At 33.3% G+C, this 13,402-nt stretch overlaps 1 protein-coding gene across 2 annotated transcripts; it reads right to left on the bottom strand.

The window, feature by feature from the left end:
* Window positions 1-1,245: 1,245 nt before the first annotated feature.
* Window positions 1,246-5,201, bottom strand: LOC135672339 (protein MICROTUBULE BINDING PROTEIN 2C-like). 2 transcript variants are annotated; one of them, XM_065180796.1, is made up of 5 exons: window positions 4,923-5,201; window positions 4,748-4,822; window positions 3,493-3,852; window positions 1,691-1,906; window positions 1,246-1,579 (listed from the first exon to the last, which is right to left on the bottom strand). In XM_065180796.1, the coding sequence occupies exons 1-5, from the start codon at window positions 5,118-5,120 to the stop codon at window positions 1,406-1,408; spliced, it is 1,023 nt and encodes a 340-aa protein (XP_065036868.1). In that variant the 5' UTR covers window positions 5,121-5,201; the 3' UTR covers window positions 1,246-1,405. The 2 variants fall into 2 exon arrangements, with proteins under 2 accessions (XP_065036868.1, XP_065036869.1); XM_065180797.1 differs by having other exon boundaries at window positions 1,246-1,564; window positions 4,923-5,200.
* Window positions 5,202-13,402: the final 8,201 nt, after the last annotated feature.

The raw sequence follows: 13,402 nt of genomic DNA, 5'->3' as shown, positions 1-13,402 counted from the left end.
TGATAGGGAGAGAGAAAGCGTGTGTTGTTTGCTTGAGATTGAAGTCATGGAGATATTTGATGTTAAAGACTTGAGAACAAATCAATGGCTATCCTTATGAATGGTCCAATGAAGGGACATCCACACATGGAATGATTTAAATACTAATTTAATCATTAATTAACACGAAGTAAGTTGTTATCATTTGACCACACCAAAAACGTTGATTAGAGATTTTAAGTACCCATGAATCATGGAATAATTTAATTTTAATAATTTGGATTGCAATAATCTTCAAAAAGAAAAAGATCAAAACAATCTTCAAACTCACTCTTTTGTTTTCCTGATCTTAGATAACTTTGATTGGTTAATTTGGTCACATTAGAATAAAATTACCCTAATTTTCAACTTATTGATCATATGCATTTTTGAAAAGTGATGGATAAATAAGGCAAATCTCTCTCTCTCTCTCTCTCTCTCTCTCTCTCTCTCTCTCTCTCTCTCTCTCTCTCTCTCTCTCTCTATATATATATATATATATATATATATATATATATATATATATATATATATATATATATATATATATATATATATATATATATATATATATATATATATATATATATATAAAAGATAGAAAATCCATGCATATATATATATATGCAAAAAATAATAATTAGTTCAAACCTTAAATAATATTAAAAATATTTATAATTATAAGAAAATAATGATATTATAGATCTTTTATATTTTGGTACATTTTTAAGTCAGCATTATATGCTAATATAATTAGTCATGATTAGCTTAAGTTATATGGATGAATGTCAAAGAAATGAATGGAGGAATACAAATAAAAAAAATCAAGATATGTTAGGGCAAATATGCATATGTAAAAAAAATTCATTAAATATAATATTCAATTTTGATGATTTAAAAATGGAGGAATACGATAATTGTCAGCTTGATTACAGAGGATAAAGCTCACAGCAACAGAAGATTGGGATAAAAGGGCTTCTGCAAGTTTCAATGAGCATAACATTCACTGTTTGAGAGGAAGAGTATAATACCTAAACTTACATCAATCGAATGTATTTTAATAGATTGAAAGGCAGATTTTACTCATTGACAAAGGCAACAGTCATCATCATATGAGACTTTCCCAAGATTCTGTAAAGGCCTCCCACCACTTCCTGAGGCAATACAATCTCTTCTTGGAGTAAGCATTGCAGGCTATAAAATCAAGCAACCACGAGCCAGCAATAGTTTCCTTAAGAGGCCTAAGCAGAGCTTCATCATAAACATTCATTGAGAAGCAATTTGTAGACAGCAAAATGAACAAGTGTAAAAATGTTCATACAGATTCCATATTTCCATCAACACACAACTTTTAAGTTACATATTGACAAATGTAGCAGTGAAGTTCCTAGTGGCAGTTGAGCAGATAAGCTTGAAGGTGGACCCTTGCCTCCGCTGCGGCGGCTATGGACTCTTCACTGGGGTTCTCTTTTGCGGTAGCAACAGCTGCAACATAGGCAATTCTTGCCTCTTCCATCTTCTGCATGCCATTCTCATCAATGTCATCCTGTTCAAAGCACACCTAATTATGTTTGTGAAAAATAGTAAGTTTTTTCATTTTAAATAATGGTCGATTTAGAAAATAAAAACTGTATATGGAAGCTTATCAACAGGTTGAGAAATACAGTCTTACTATATATGGAAACATATCCATGGGTTGAGAAGTATTGTTGTCGTCCAAACATGCATCTGGGCATGTATTTGATAATTCATCAAATAACTTGGTAAATGCAGCAATCTCAAAACTTGTAGAGTCTAGAATTCCCTGAAGTTCCTCAACTTTTTTGTTCGACTCTGTGACTTCCATCTCTAATTTCTCCAAAGCTGCTTGCCTTTCATCAAGCCTATTCTGTATTTCAATAAAATAAGCATTTTAACGAAGGTATTTTATGAACATTCACGATTCTAAGTTCATAATGAGATGGTAGATCGTCAATGGAAGTCTAGTTAAGCTTCGACAACGCATTCTGACTTGTGTCCAGAAGAATCATAGAATGAACAATGACGAAAAGAATAATGCGAATGTAATTCCAAGGAGACAATTTTTTGTAGAATACAAACACTACCAGATAGAAGCCAAACAAAAATAATGTGGTTCACACTATCACCATGCTTTGAAGCACATAAATGGCCAGAGACTATCACTCCAGTGTTGCATATTACTTACATCCCAACCTAAGGATCCTCTTGTGCCAAAAGTGGTGCCTCCCCACTGTTGCGTTGCACTCTTAGACGAGCCTCTACCAAATACCTTTTGCAGGCTAAAATTTACACCTTGTCAGTCAATCCGGAGAAATACATGTTCCCCCACACACATACACACACGAGAGAGAGAGAGAGAGAGAGAGAGAGAGAGAGAGAGAGATCTATCAAGTAGCATGGTGACCTACTAGTAAAAAATAGCAAGAAGACACATAATTAGATTAGTGACAATGAACTATCACAACCCTAAATTTGCTAATTTATGAACTCCTAAATAATAATTGTTTCTATTAGCGCAATACAATGATTTTTTGGGATGCTATGGCAGAAAGAAAAATAAGTTCCTGCTACCAATAGACAGGCTTCAAATACTAACACTAGTTTTCATCAAGTTTGAGTCCAAGATAACATCTACTTATGTTGCATGTTGGATCATGCTTCCATCTTTTAATGTATTCTACAGAAACATATTCTGCAGGCATTTCTGTTAAATTATGTCTTTCCATGTAGTGCAAAAAATATTTTGTGTATTTTTCTTCTGCTACATAATCAAGTCTGGTTGTTGGACTAAACAATAAGTAAAAAAAATTATTACAATATGCAGCTATTTTTCAAATATCTCTGGCAAAATCGGTTCATCCGGCAAGAACATCTTTGCCTGACAGTGAATGAACTGTCATATATCAAATTTTACATACAGAGCAACTATTAGTTTTAACTAATTATTTTGCTCCCCTGATAAACATGACATATAAACCACATAGATAGAATACCATTTATATACTCTTCAATCTTCATAAAGTTGCACATGGAATGTATGCAATAGCAACATCAAATTAGTCTTCACTAGCACATAATGAATGTATAATACATGCTTGATAGGCATAGAATGTAAAAGCCAGATAGAATATCAAATTGATAAAAGCTGGAAAGGAATAATATTAGAAGTTGATAACAAGAAAAACTAACATATGAAAATGCACATAACTAACCCATCAACTCAATGTTTGGCAATAGAGTTTTCATGACAAAGCAAACACCATTTCACCTCTACAAAATGAGAAGTGGGAGATCAACAATAGTTGGAGATAATTAAATTACTAAAGGTATGCCTACCATCATAGATAGCTCATAGCTGGATCTCATAATTTAATCAAACCAATCAACAAATGGCTAAAGCCATCCAGGTGAAAAATGAAGAGAATGACAGCATAGGTGTGCCAAGATATATACCTTTGTATTAGTCAGTTGCAAATTTGCATTTGTAATCAAAGAATCCTTCTCCATAAGTTGCTCCTTCAACTCATTGACTGTAGCATTAGCTACATTCATCTCGTTCAATGAGTCTTTTAAAGATTTTAAAGCTTCATCTTTTTCCAGCAGCTTTTTGTGGAGGTCATCCAATTGTTCCTGCAACAACTTCAGCTCTTCCACATTCTTCTGGACATCTTCAGCTGTCAGGGCACTTGATGAGAAGAATCCAGAGGCACCATCTAGTTTATCTGATTCTTTATTTGGGCCATTGTTTCCATGATCACTTCGTTTCTTAAAGGAACAAGTTTGAGCTGTTATCCTTCCATTGTGGTCAACAACCTACATTTTGACAATATAAATTTGCTGAATCAAGTGCTTCTAGTGTCTGTGATCTTTTTTACTGTAGGAAGTTAGGCCAAAGGGTAAAATTTTTTGCAAGGACTAAATATTTGGGAGTAAATGACAGTCTAGCAAAGCCTTCAACACAGTCCCCACACAAATCTAGAAAATGAATTAAGATTAAGCACTGAATACTGCTAGAAGTAGAGATATTGTTTGCTAATCTTTACTTTGAACTGTCATAAAATTCTCACTCATGCGTCAAGCCAAGAATGAATTTTAATCAAATAGCAAGCTATGCCATTTGCACTGCGACAACACATTCCCTCTTCTTCCACTTGGGGATTTCTGCATTTGACCATGTTGATATGAAGGGGAAAATAACGGAAGCATAAATTATTGACTATACCATAATCCTGCACAGAGGATTCAACTTTCTTTGGGGGAATCATTAGTCACACGAACTGACATCCCAGATCAGGGTTCATAATTCACATTGCAACAGGCACTATCATAAAGCAACGGATGAACTATCAAATTGCACCTACTAACAAGTAAAAATATTAGTAAGACCTTTAGCAAAAATTATATGTCATTCCCGGAATAATTTACGTTTTTCGTTAAATTAGAATAAGAAAGGACGATTTACCAATTATCAAACAAGTAATAAATTTCCAAATAAAAACATCATCTTTGAAAATAGTAAAGGAAGGATGTCATGACAGAGTCGCTTCTTTTCATCGAAAGCACTCAATTCACATTTGACCAAATACTAAGCTTCAGGTGTCATTACACACTGGTCTCGAGTCAAAATTGAATATTTTAAAGTACTCTTATAACGCATACAAGTGATTAGAAAGGGGAGAAAAGGGAAAAATATACTGCAAGGCCACACCTTTCTCGGGTGGGAAGGAGTGGGGGTGTACACCAACGACGCCCGCCGCTTAAACGAGGGATTCGGCCTACGATCCTGCCACAAATCCACAGAAGCCCTTAAACAGAAGGAGCGGAAAAGAACAAATACGAAAAGGAGAGCGAGGAGAAAGGAAATCATAGGAAAAGTAAGGAACCATGAGCGACTCGACGAGCGGAACCATGTCGACGAGGTTCTTGTAGAGGACCCGGTCGACATTGCTGCCTTCTCCCCCAGAGGCATTCTCGAAGGACGAGCACTGAGAAGGAGGATGAAGTGGCGGCGAAGACGAGGAGGAGTTCGCGTGCATCTGCGGCCGCTTCTCCGCCTTCCGAGCAGCTCCGACCGACGCCATCGCCGTACACAGAGGTGCGTGTATCAGTCAGAGAGAGAGAGAGAGAGAGAGAGAGCTTTTTCTCTTCATGGTGACACAAAACTACGAAGGAGATCCATTTTGGAAGAGGCATACCCAATCATATACCTGTTCGATGACTGGGAGAAATATCGGAGCTCGATCGGGACCCATCGGTAAGGCCCACATGTCTTCCAATCACATAGCGGACGACGCATGCCCATTTGCGATGCGTGGTACGGAAACATATGCTTAGTTTGGTTGTCGGGGCAGGCCGCGACGCGGCTACCCCATTTGCGGTGCAGCTCACGCTGTTTGGTTTTGATGAGGGTTCAGGAAACCAGAGCTAACTGTTGGTAAGAGAATGTGGGCCCAGATCTGCAACGGTGTGTGATGATGACTGAGTGGCTTGGAAGGTAAGGTAAAAAGTGGGAAGGCTGACAGCCGATCACGAACTCCACCTCCCAAGTGTTCAACAGGTGTCTTTTCAAATTAAAGCGAGTATTTCGTTTAGTCCGCCAAAATGCTGTACCCGCAGACTCATTCCATGCGTCCGCGTTTCCTTCTCAGGAATCAACACCGCATATTTCAGGTTTGCTAGAGAGCCACGTAGGATGGAGGTGCCGTTGGGGAGGAAATTGGGGGCCAAAACATTATGCTATTGACTCAATTTTTTACAGTTTTTATATTAATATCTTTATAGAATTTATAAATAACGTATTTACCCTTATAAATTATAGTATGCATGCCTCTTTTAATTTTATGATTTTGCACATATATCTCGTATTTTATTATCTATAAAAAAACTTAAATTAGCATCTTAAATATTGCTATGATAATGATATACCTAATGTTCTTAACCAAAAATTAAGGGTTCAAAAGTTTAAGCAACATATTTCTAAAATATATTATAAGGTCTTCAGCTCGAATATTACTTCGTTACTTACCCTTTGTAAAAAAAAAATTAGCAATTTCCAACTACACTTAAATTTATTAATCTAAGTTAAAATATGTTAACATATTGTATACCTAAAATACTTCTACTATTTTTAATCATTAGAGCAAGTTCTTAAAATATAGCAACACTAATTAAAATTTTAGGTAATTATTGGTCATAGCTCCTTGAGGAGACTTTAATGTCTTTATTTTCCTCTTTGTTGAATTAGAAATTTAAAATGGCAATCTTGGTGTTGAGAGTGTGATACACTGAAGCCCATGATTGTTGGGTGCAGCTTCTAAACCACAGTTTTGTAATTATTATTTTTTATTCATTCAATCCCTGCCTATAATACTTTGTTTCTTGAAATGTATAGAGTTCACTTCAATTTTACCATAAGAAATATATTTGTGTCCTCTCTTAAGGAAAATTTTCTTGTTTCAGTGCAATTAAATGATAACCAATGCATTTCAAATGTTTCATGTAAACATAGCACTGCCTTGCATAAGCCTTAACTGATGCCAGAATGTTTCCAGGATCATAAAAACTCAGGCAGTCATGGTCTGATTAGTGGTTAACTTCTTGTTCAAATTCTATGATTATTGTTCAGAGATGATGCAGATGTCATTCAGTCTGCTGCTTTACAAGCCTTCCTAGTGAATCATACTTGTCATGTGATCCATGTTAATATTACTTATGTTTATGATTTGGAAAGGTGTCTTTGTAAGTCAAACTTGCATCTCCAGAATATGAATTCTTCAGCTGAAGATTCTGATTACACAAGTCAACTGAATTGCAGAAAACCTTCAAAATGTGGTAATCAGTTTGGCAATGTGCATAACAATGAACTAGAAGATGTCAAGTGATCAAAAGATGGCCTAAAAGCTTCTGAAATAGAGGATCTTGATTAGCATGCTTCATGATGTGATATGGATGATATCAAGTTCTGTATTTGCTTGTATAAAACTCAAATATACTGTTTCTTATTGTTTCTGGCACACAGATTTTGAAGCATGATGAACTATTTTAATTGAGAAAGGGCATAAAGTCCATAAAGAGGTGCATTGGGAGATACTCCACCAAAAAGGTTATGTGCAGAAGAAGATTTCAAGCACCTAATTGCAGAGGCATATTCTGTTTACTCTTCTGTTTGAAGGGATCACAATGTTTAGATCAAATAGGGAATGTGTCTAATAAGGCATAAAAGTGATAAGATGCTGTTGTTCATAAATATGCACTAATCTTATCCGCAATCAAAATAGTTTTTTGATCACAACTCTGTTGGCTCTTTGCAGTTAGATTAGCATTAGATAAGGCATCTTTAGGCAACTAATAATGAGCCTTACCAGCATCATTCCACTGAATAAATATTTAAGAACATCAAGAAGATTTTTTTTTTTATTGAAGTCTTTTTTTTTTTGTTGCTTTCTAAACATTTCTGAAATTGTAGGAAGTCAAAATCTCATTATTTTTCTCTGCATAATCTTCGCTTGCCGATTGCCTAGCTGATTAGTATTCATTAATATCTGTAGGCTGGTAAGCCAATTATTTGTATGCATTGCCTAATTACTTGTCAGATATAAAATGACAAAATTCATGGATAATTAGTTAATTACTCTGAAATAAGCTTTTTTTTTGTGTTTTTTCTTCTAACTTCTCTTTATGTTTGCCACTTCAATCCTCCGGTCAGATAGTTAAGTTAAAAGCTTAGTTAGTGAATCTTGCTCCTACGAATGATAGAAATCATGCGAAAATTTGTTTCATTATGAAAAATATGATCTTTGATGGCACAACAAATTATCTTTTATCGGCAAGTTGAACTGATCATGAATATTTCTGTAGAAGAAAAGTTTAGCTCATACGAAAATTTGTTTCATCATGAAAAGAATAATATTCTATGGTGCGACAAATTATCTTTAATCTGCAAGTCAAATAGATTCTGAATTCTTCTGTAGAAGAAAAGTTTAGCTCATATGCAAGGGAAAGTACTCCAAAACTCATGCAGATTGTAGATTGTAGATTCTATGAACACTCATGCAGATTGTAGATAAAAGGTCCTCCTTTTTGTATGCTTCACTCAAAGTTTACAGTAAGGAACTGCCACGACAAAATTGACGAAAGATACAGAAGCATAACAGGGAAGAAAAGGAAGGAAGAAAAATTGGATACAGCAACATAACCAGTCAACCATCATGGCTCTGTGTTGATAGATCTTGTCTGGACTGATGGCTCATGCGCATCCTGAACCAAGGAGAAAGGCTTTGCTATAAAACTAGGCTTGTTGTCTCCAGCCATTATTACCACAACTCTTGGCTCCATGTCCAAGTGAACAATCACAGGTTTCTCCGACAGACTCAGTGATTCTGAGCTCCCACCTCTGGTTGATCTCCAGTGAGAGCAAGCTAGGATGATGAGAGCAGCAGCTATAAGTATCATTACTACCCCAAAACCTCCAAAGAGATAAGGAATTGGAGTGTGCCACACATTTGATACACCTGAACTTGACAAGCTTGCAGGCCTCATCTCTCCTCTCTTTGGTCTTATCCTTTCACTTGTATCTCTGCTGCAGCCAAAGGGACTCAGTGGCGTGAGGTATTTATAGGGGAGAAGAAGAAGTGGGTGGTGGTAGTGGTAGACATAGTGGGAACAAGTATTTTAGCATGAAGTGGTAGTACCACCTCTGGGTCACTCATGCTGGAATTTGGATGCTTTCACTTGATTCTTTCTTAGATCTTACCTCAGCATTCAACCAATCATCTTTCTGATGTGCCGTGAACAGTGCTTCCCAGTATCTGGCTGATATCATCCACTCTGGTGGAGGCTGGCATGGACTGCAACAAGATGGTGCTCAATATTCTATTGCAAAGAAATATATCTTGTTCTTCAAGTGTGCAACTAAGAAACAGCCCCAAGGCAATTCAACTAAGCTCAAGATAAGCTAGAACACCATGGTAGGTGTGTCTTGCCATTAAGAGTCTACTTTCAGGCTTGGCAATTCTTGAAGTCACTTTTTCTAGTAATTCTTTAGACAGCAAGTTGTTTGTGTAATTATGAATGCATTTTCTAATATGGCGAATTGTCATCAATTTCAGTTGTTCTCTGATGCTTTTTTTCTCACTGTTTAACATCCCCCGAACTGGCATGCTTCTTTATCTCTGATGAGTCCTCATCAAAACCTTTTTTCCTGCTGTACCACAGTTTGAAGCTCACTAATGGCCTTGTTGTTGGAACAGTGCATTGCTGCTCGGCAAGTTGACTCTTCAGGAGTCATATCCCTGTTCATCCTTGAAAGCAGGCATTTGAGTGACTTAAGCCATGATTGCAACCATTCCCCACCTTTGAAGGTATCATGCAAGACTGTTGAGGCAACTCCAAGTGTTTCATTATCTTGTTGCTACACAAGGGCTGGAGTCATCATCACCAAATCCACTTCACAACTTCAGGCTTCCGCATCCACCAACCAAATCCAAGTAAGGCTATTATTCCTGTGTCAAGTATTTAGAGTTGGTGATAAACTTGGGAAACGGGATATAGAGTAGCATAAATTCTTGCCTTCTGATGGCTGACTTCCTGAGGAAAGTCTTCTCTGATACATATGATGGCTTCAGAGCACTGCCTCATCTTATGTGATGGCTCAAAGTGACTTATTAATCCTATTTACTAAGTTCTTCAGCTTATAATCCTCATCTTTTTAACATAAAAATTCTTGATCAGCACAGTTATTCAGTGTATTAGATGCATCAGTTTGAGATCCAAATTTAATTCAATAATACAATAATATATGGATAAAGAACAAAAAAAAGAAAATATTAAAGGATCTGCTTCTTTATAAAAGCCATATATTCTGACATTGCTGCACTTCTACAAGACATCATATTAGGAAGATGTCATGCTTTTGTGCAATCTTCTTTAAGAAGTGCGAATATATCTGACTTTTCTGAACCCTAAACTGGTAAATAACCTTATTGTAATCAGTTCATTACTTCAATGAAAAGTAAGAGAACAAGTTCCTACTTGATGGATACAATAGATGTTGGGAAAAAGGATCTCTTTGTTTTCAGGATATGAATATTTGAGTGTTATCAGATCTCTGGAACACTTTGCTTGTGCCATGGCCTACCAAGGCACCTATGATCTTTTGAGCAGCCACTTCAGAGTCAAGTGGTGAGTGACACTGGAATCCATGATAGCAACCCAACTTAGCACTATCTACCAGTGGAAAGTTCCATTCCATCTTTATGTCTGCATCAGTCATGGAATCAATAGCCATAATGGACTCCTCCAATGTGATGTTTGGCCAACAACTGAATTTAGTATAAGATACGATCATTTAATCAAATCTAGTGGCTGCATCACTTAGATCAAGTAATTTGGGTTGGAATAAGATATATTTTGATTATAAGCAGATATATATATATATATATATATATATATATATATATATCATTATAACATTTCACCAATCCTAAAGTAATTTGATTCTTCTTATAAAGAGGGGAATAAGTTGTCAATTCAGCTGCAAGACATACTTTCAGCTGTGGAAAGTAAAAAAAAAAGGAAAACTTGAGTTGGAATTGGAAATTGGGGGTGGGAATCTATGCGAATGATTTTTAAATTAACTATATATTTAAGAATATTAATGGGCCAAAACAACTAAAAGGTATAAAAAATTAAATTATTATGACCCTTAAAGTAGAAGCAGATGAATCCCAAGATTACATATATTTTATAACATCCTACTCCTATAACTATAGGATATCATATTTCAGTTTAAATATTAAGTATAATAAGAAAAAAGGTAATTAAAACATACTAATTTACTAAAAAAATGATAGAGTTTCTCCTATATATAATAATTTTGACATAAGTTTATAATTATTACATCTGATAAAAAAATATATACATAAAATATCCAAAATTTATAAACATAAAAATACACATGTCATAAAAATACAAAGGTAATTAAAGCATGGACTCGCGCACACTCACTTTTATAGCCAAGCGAGTATCATATAGTAAGAAATTACTTAACAAGTATATGTCTTTATAATTTTATTTTTGTGAGCATACATCTTGCATATAATATTTTAAAATTATATGCATATGATATTTAATGATAAACACATCATCCAATGAATTCTTTAAAAGCACAATCTTGCAACATAACATATATATAACAAAAAAAGTAAGATTCTATGTCCACATCCCATATCATAACATATATGTATACTCTTATATCTCATATTATTATAATATATACTTGCATTCATATATTATATGTCATAATATATGTATATACTTTCACATCGTATGTTATAGCATATGCGTGTATCATACGTCATAATATATATGTGCACTTTCATATCTCATACCATAGAAACTATATCTATTCCCACATCATATAATATATTTTTATCATAATTCATATATTTTTATACTTATACCATACATACATTAACATTGAGCTTATTTATAGCTCATGACAATCATATCATTTGGAACATGTTTTTCAAAAATATTATAAATATGATAATTTATACGATCACTATTTTACAGTAAATTAAACTTATACTTACCTAATTTAATTAAAAAAAGAAAAAAAGTGAGTAAACATCCACATTCCTTAATATGCTATCTAGTTACAAAAGTGTATGCATAGGGTTCTGAGATGTCCTAATTAGGAATTATATCTTGAATTATTGCTTTATAATAATTCATAGTAATAAGTCATTGAAAAAATTTGATAAAATCCTTTTATAGTAGACTATATTCAATATGAAAATTTATCTAAATTTTACTATCAATTTTTTAACAATTCAGTCTATAATCAAATAAACTAGTGAATATTAATTAAACCATTATATAATTTCATGAAATAATATTATTTTACCATTCTAATTGACCAAATGATTTCAAATTATCATAAAATTTTATTAAAAAATAACACATATAAAACTAAATATATATTAAATTTTAACTTAAAACATAAGCATTTGGAGGCTAAACTATCATTCTCATTCAACTAATATTACCTATCATATTATGTTGAAACTAGATTAAGACTGTCCAAACTTGGACACTTTTTATATCTTAATGTCTAACTAGGTTAAGACTATCCAAACTTATATACTTTATATCTTAATATCTAATGATGACATTCACTAAATTTTAATACTTATAAAATCCTAAATAAAAATTTTAAGACATCAAAAAATTAGAATTTAATCCTATCACTATATGAATTAATTCACCTCAAACAAAAACCCTTCACAAAAAAATAAGAGATTCTACATGCTTCATAGCAACATATCCATAATTTAAACCATAAAACTCAGATTGAAGTTATTCTAGAAGCCATAAAATCTTAGCTTAGCCATATAAAATATAAAAAAATTAAATCTTAATTTGAATCTCAGGTCACCCAAAATCAATTAAAAGAAAATAGCCTACAAATTGTAAAACTAAAATCCTAGATATAACAAGGGAAAATAGCCTATTTAAAACCAAGGTTCTTGAACTTGAACGAAGAAAGGACACAAATCTAAAGGAGAATAAATGAAAAATTGAGGGAAGGGATTGAATTGATGAGGTGGATAAAGCCAAAATAAAGGTTATTGTTTAGAGCTATTTGCTTAAGAGGCAGCTTAAATATCATGGGTTCAATCCCATGGACCTCCTTTGATTTTTTTTTTAAAGTATAGTTCTAGGGTTAATACAGCTTAATCTAAGTTTAATTTAAATTGATATAAATAAAATATGTTCACTCTAAAATTATCCGTTAATCTCACTTATTCAAATCAATATTTTTAGGATAGCACTCCTTTTTTATTTCTCATTTTCATTTAATCATCCACTATTCCACTCATGCATATGTAATTCAAGTTGTTATCCCTTATACAAATGATATTTAAACCTCTAGGATACTTATTTTAATCATAGTCAAACTTATTTAAGTATTGGTTTTCACTTAAGTCTTATTACAATTCCACTGTCACTTTATATATATATATATATATATATATATGATTATTATCATAACTTAACATTATATTTAAGTTTACTAGTACACTTAAATCATATATTTTTACTATAAAATATACTTCAAATAAATATTAATGTTTATGTATGCTCAATCAATATTTCATAAAACATTGTGAATAATATTTTTTGAAAAGTATATACTTTAATTTTAAATGCTAAAAATATGAACATGTGATTTATTATATTTATGAAATAGAGACATCATAAATCATATTATTAAGTAGGGATAATATATATTATTTATACTTTTATTGACATGCAAATTATAATTCTATGACATCTTTCCTCAAATTGTTAACAGAAGCCA

Source organism: Musa acuminata, chromosome BXJ1-4 (assembly GCF_036884655.1).
Source record: "Musa acuminata AAA Group cultivar baxijiao chromosome BXJ1-4, Cavendish_Baxijiao_AAA, whole genome shotgun sequence".
NCBI classification, from domain to species: domain Eukaryota; kingdom Viridiplantae; phylum Streptophyta; class Magnoliopsida; order Zingiberales; family Musaceae; genus Musa; species Musa acuminata.
Note: the sequence above shows the minus strand (reverse complement) of the source record. Positions and strands in the feature narration are given on the sequence as shown.

Coding starts and splice junctions, on each gene's coding strand:
- LOC135672339 (XM_065180796.1), bottom strand. CDS start 5,120: ATGGCGTCGGTCGGAGCTGCTCGGAAGGCGGAGAAGCGGCCGCAGATG. Junction 1,907..3,492: donor TGCAACTGACTAATACAAAG/GTATATATCTTG, acceptor ATTGAAATACAG/AATAGGCTTGATGAAAGGCA. Junction 1,580..1,690: donor TGGATATGTTTCCATATATA/GTAAGACTGTAT, acceptor AAACATAATTAG/GTGTGCTTTGAACAGGATGA.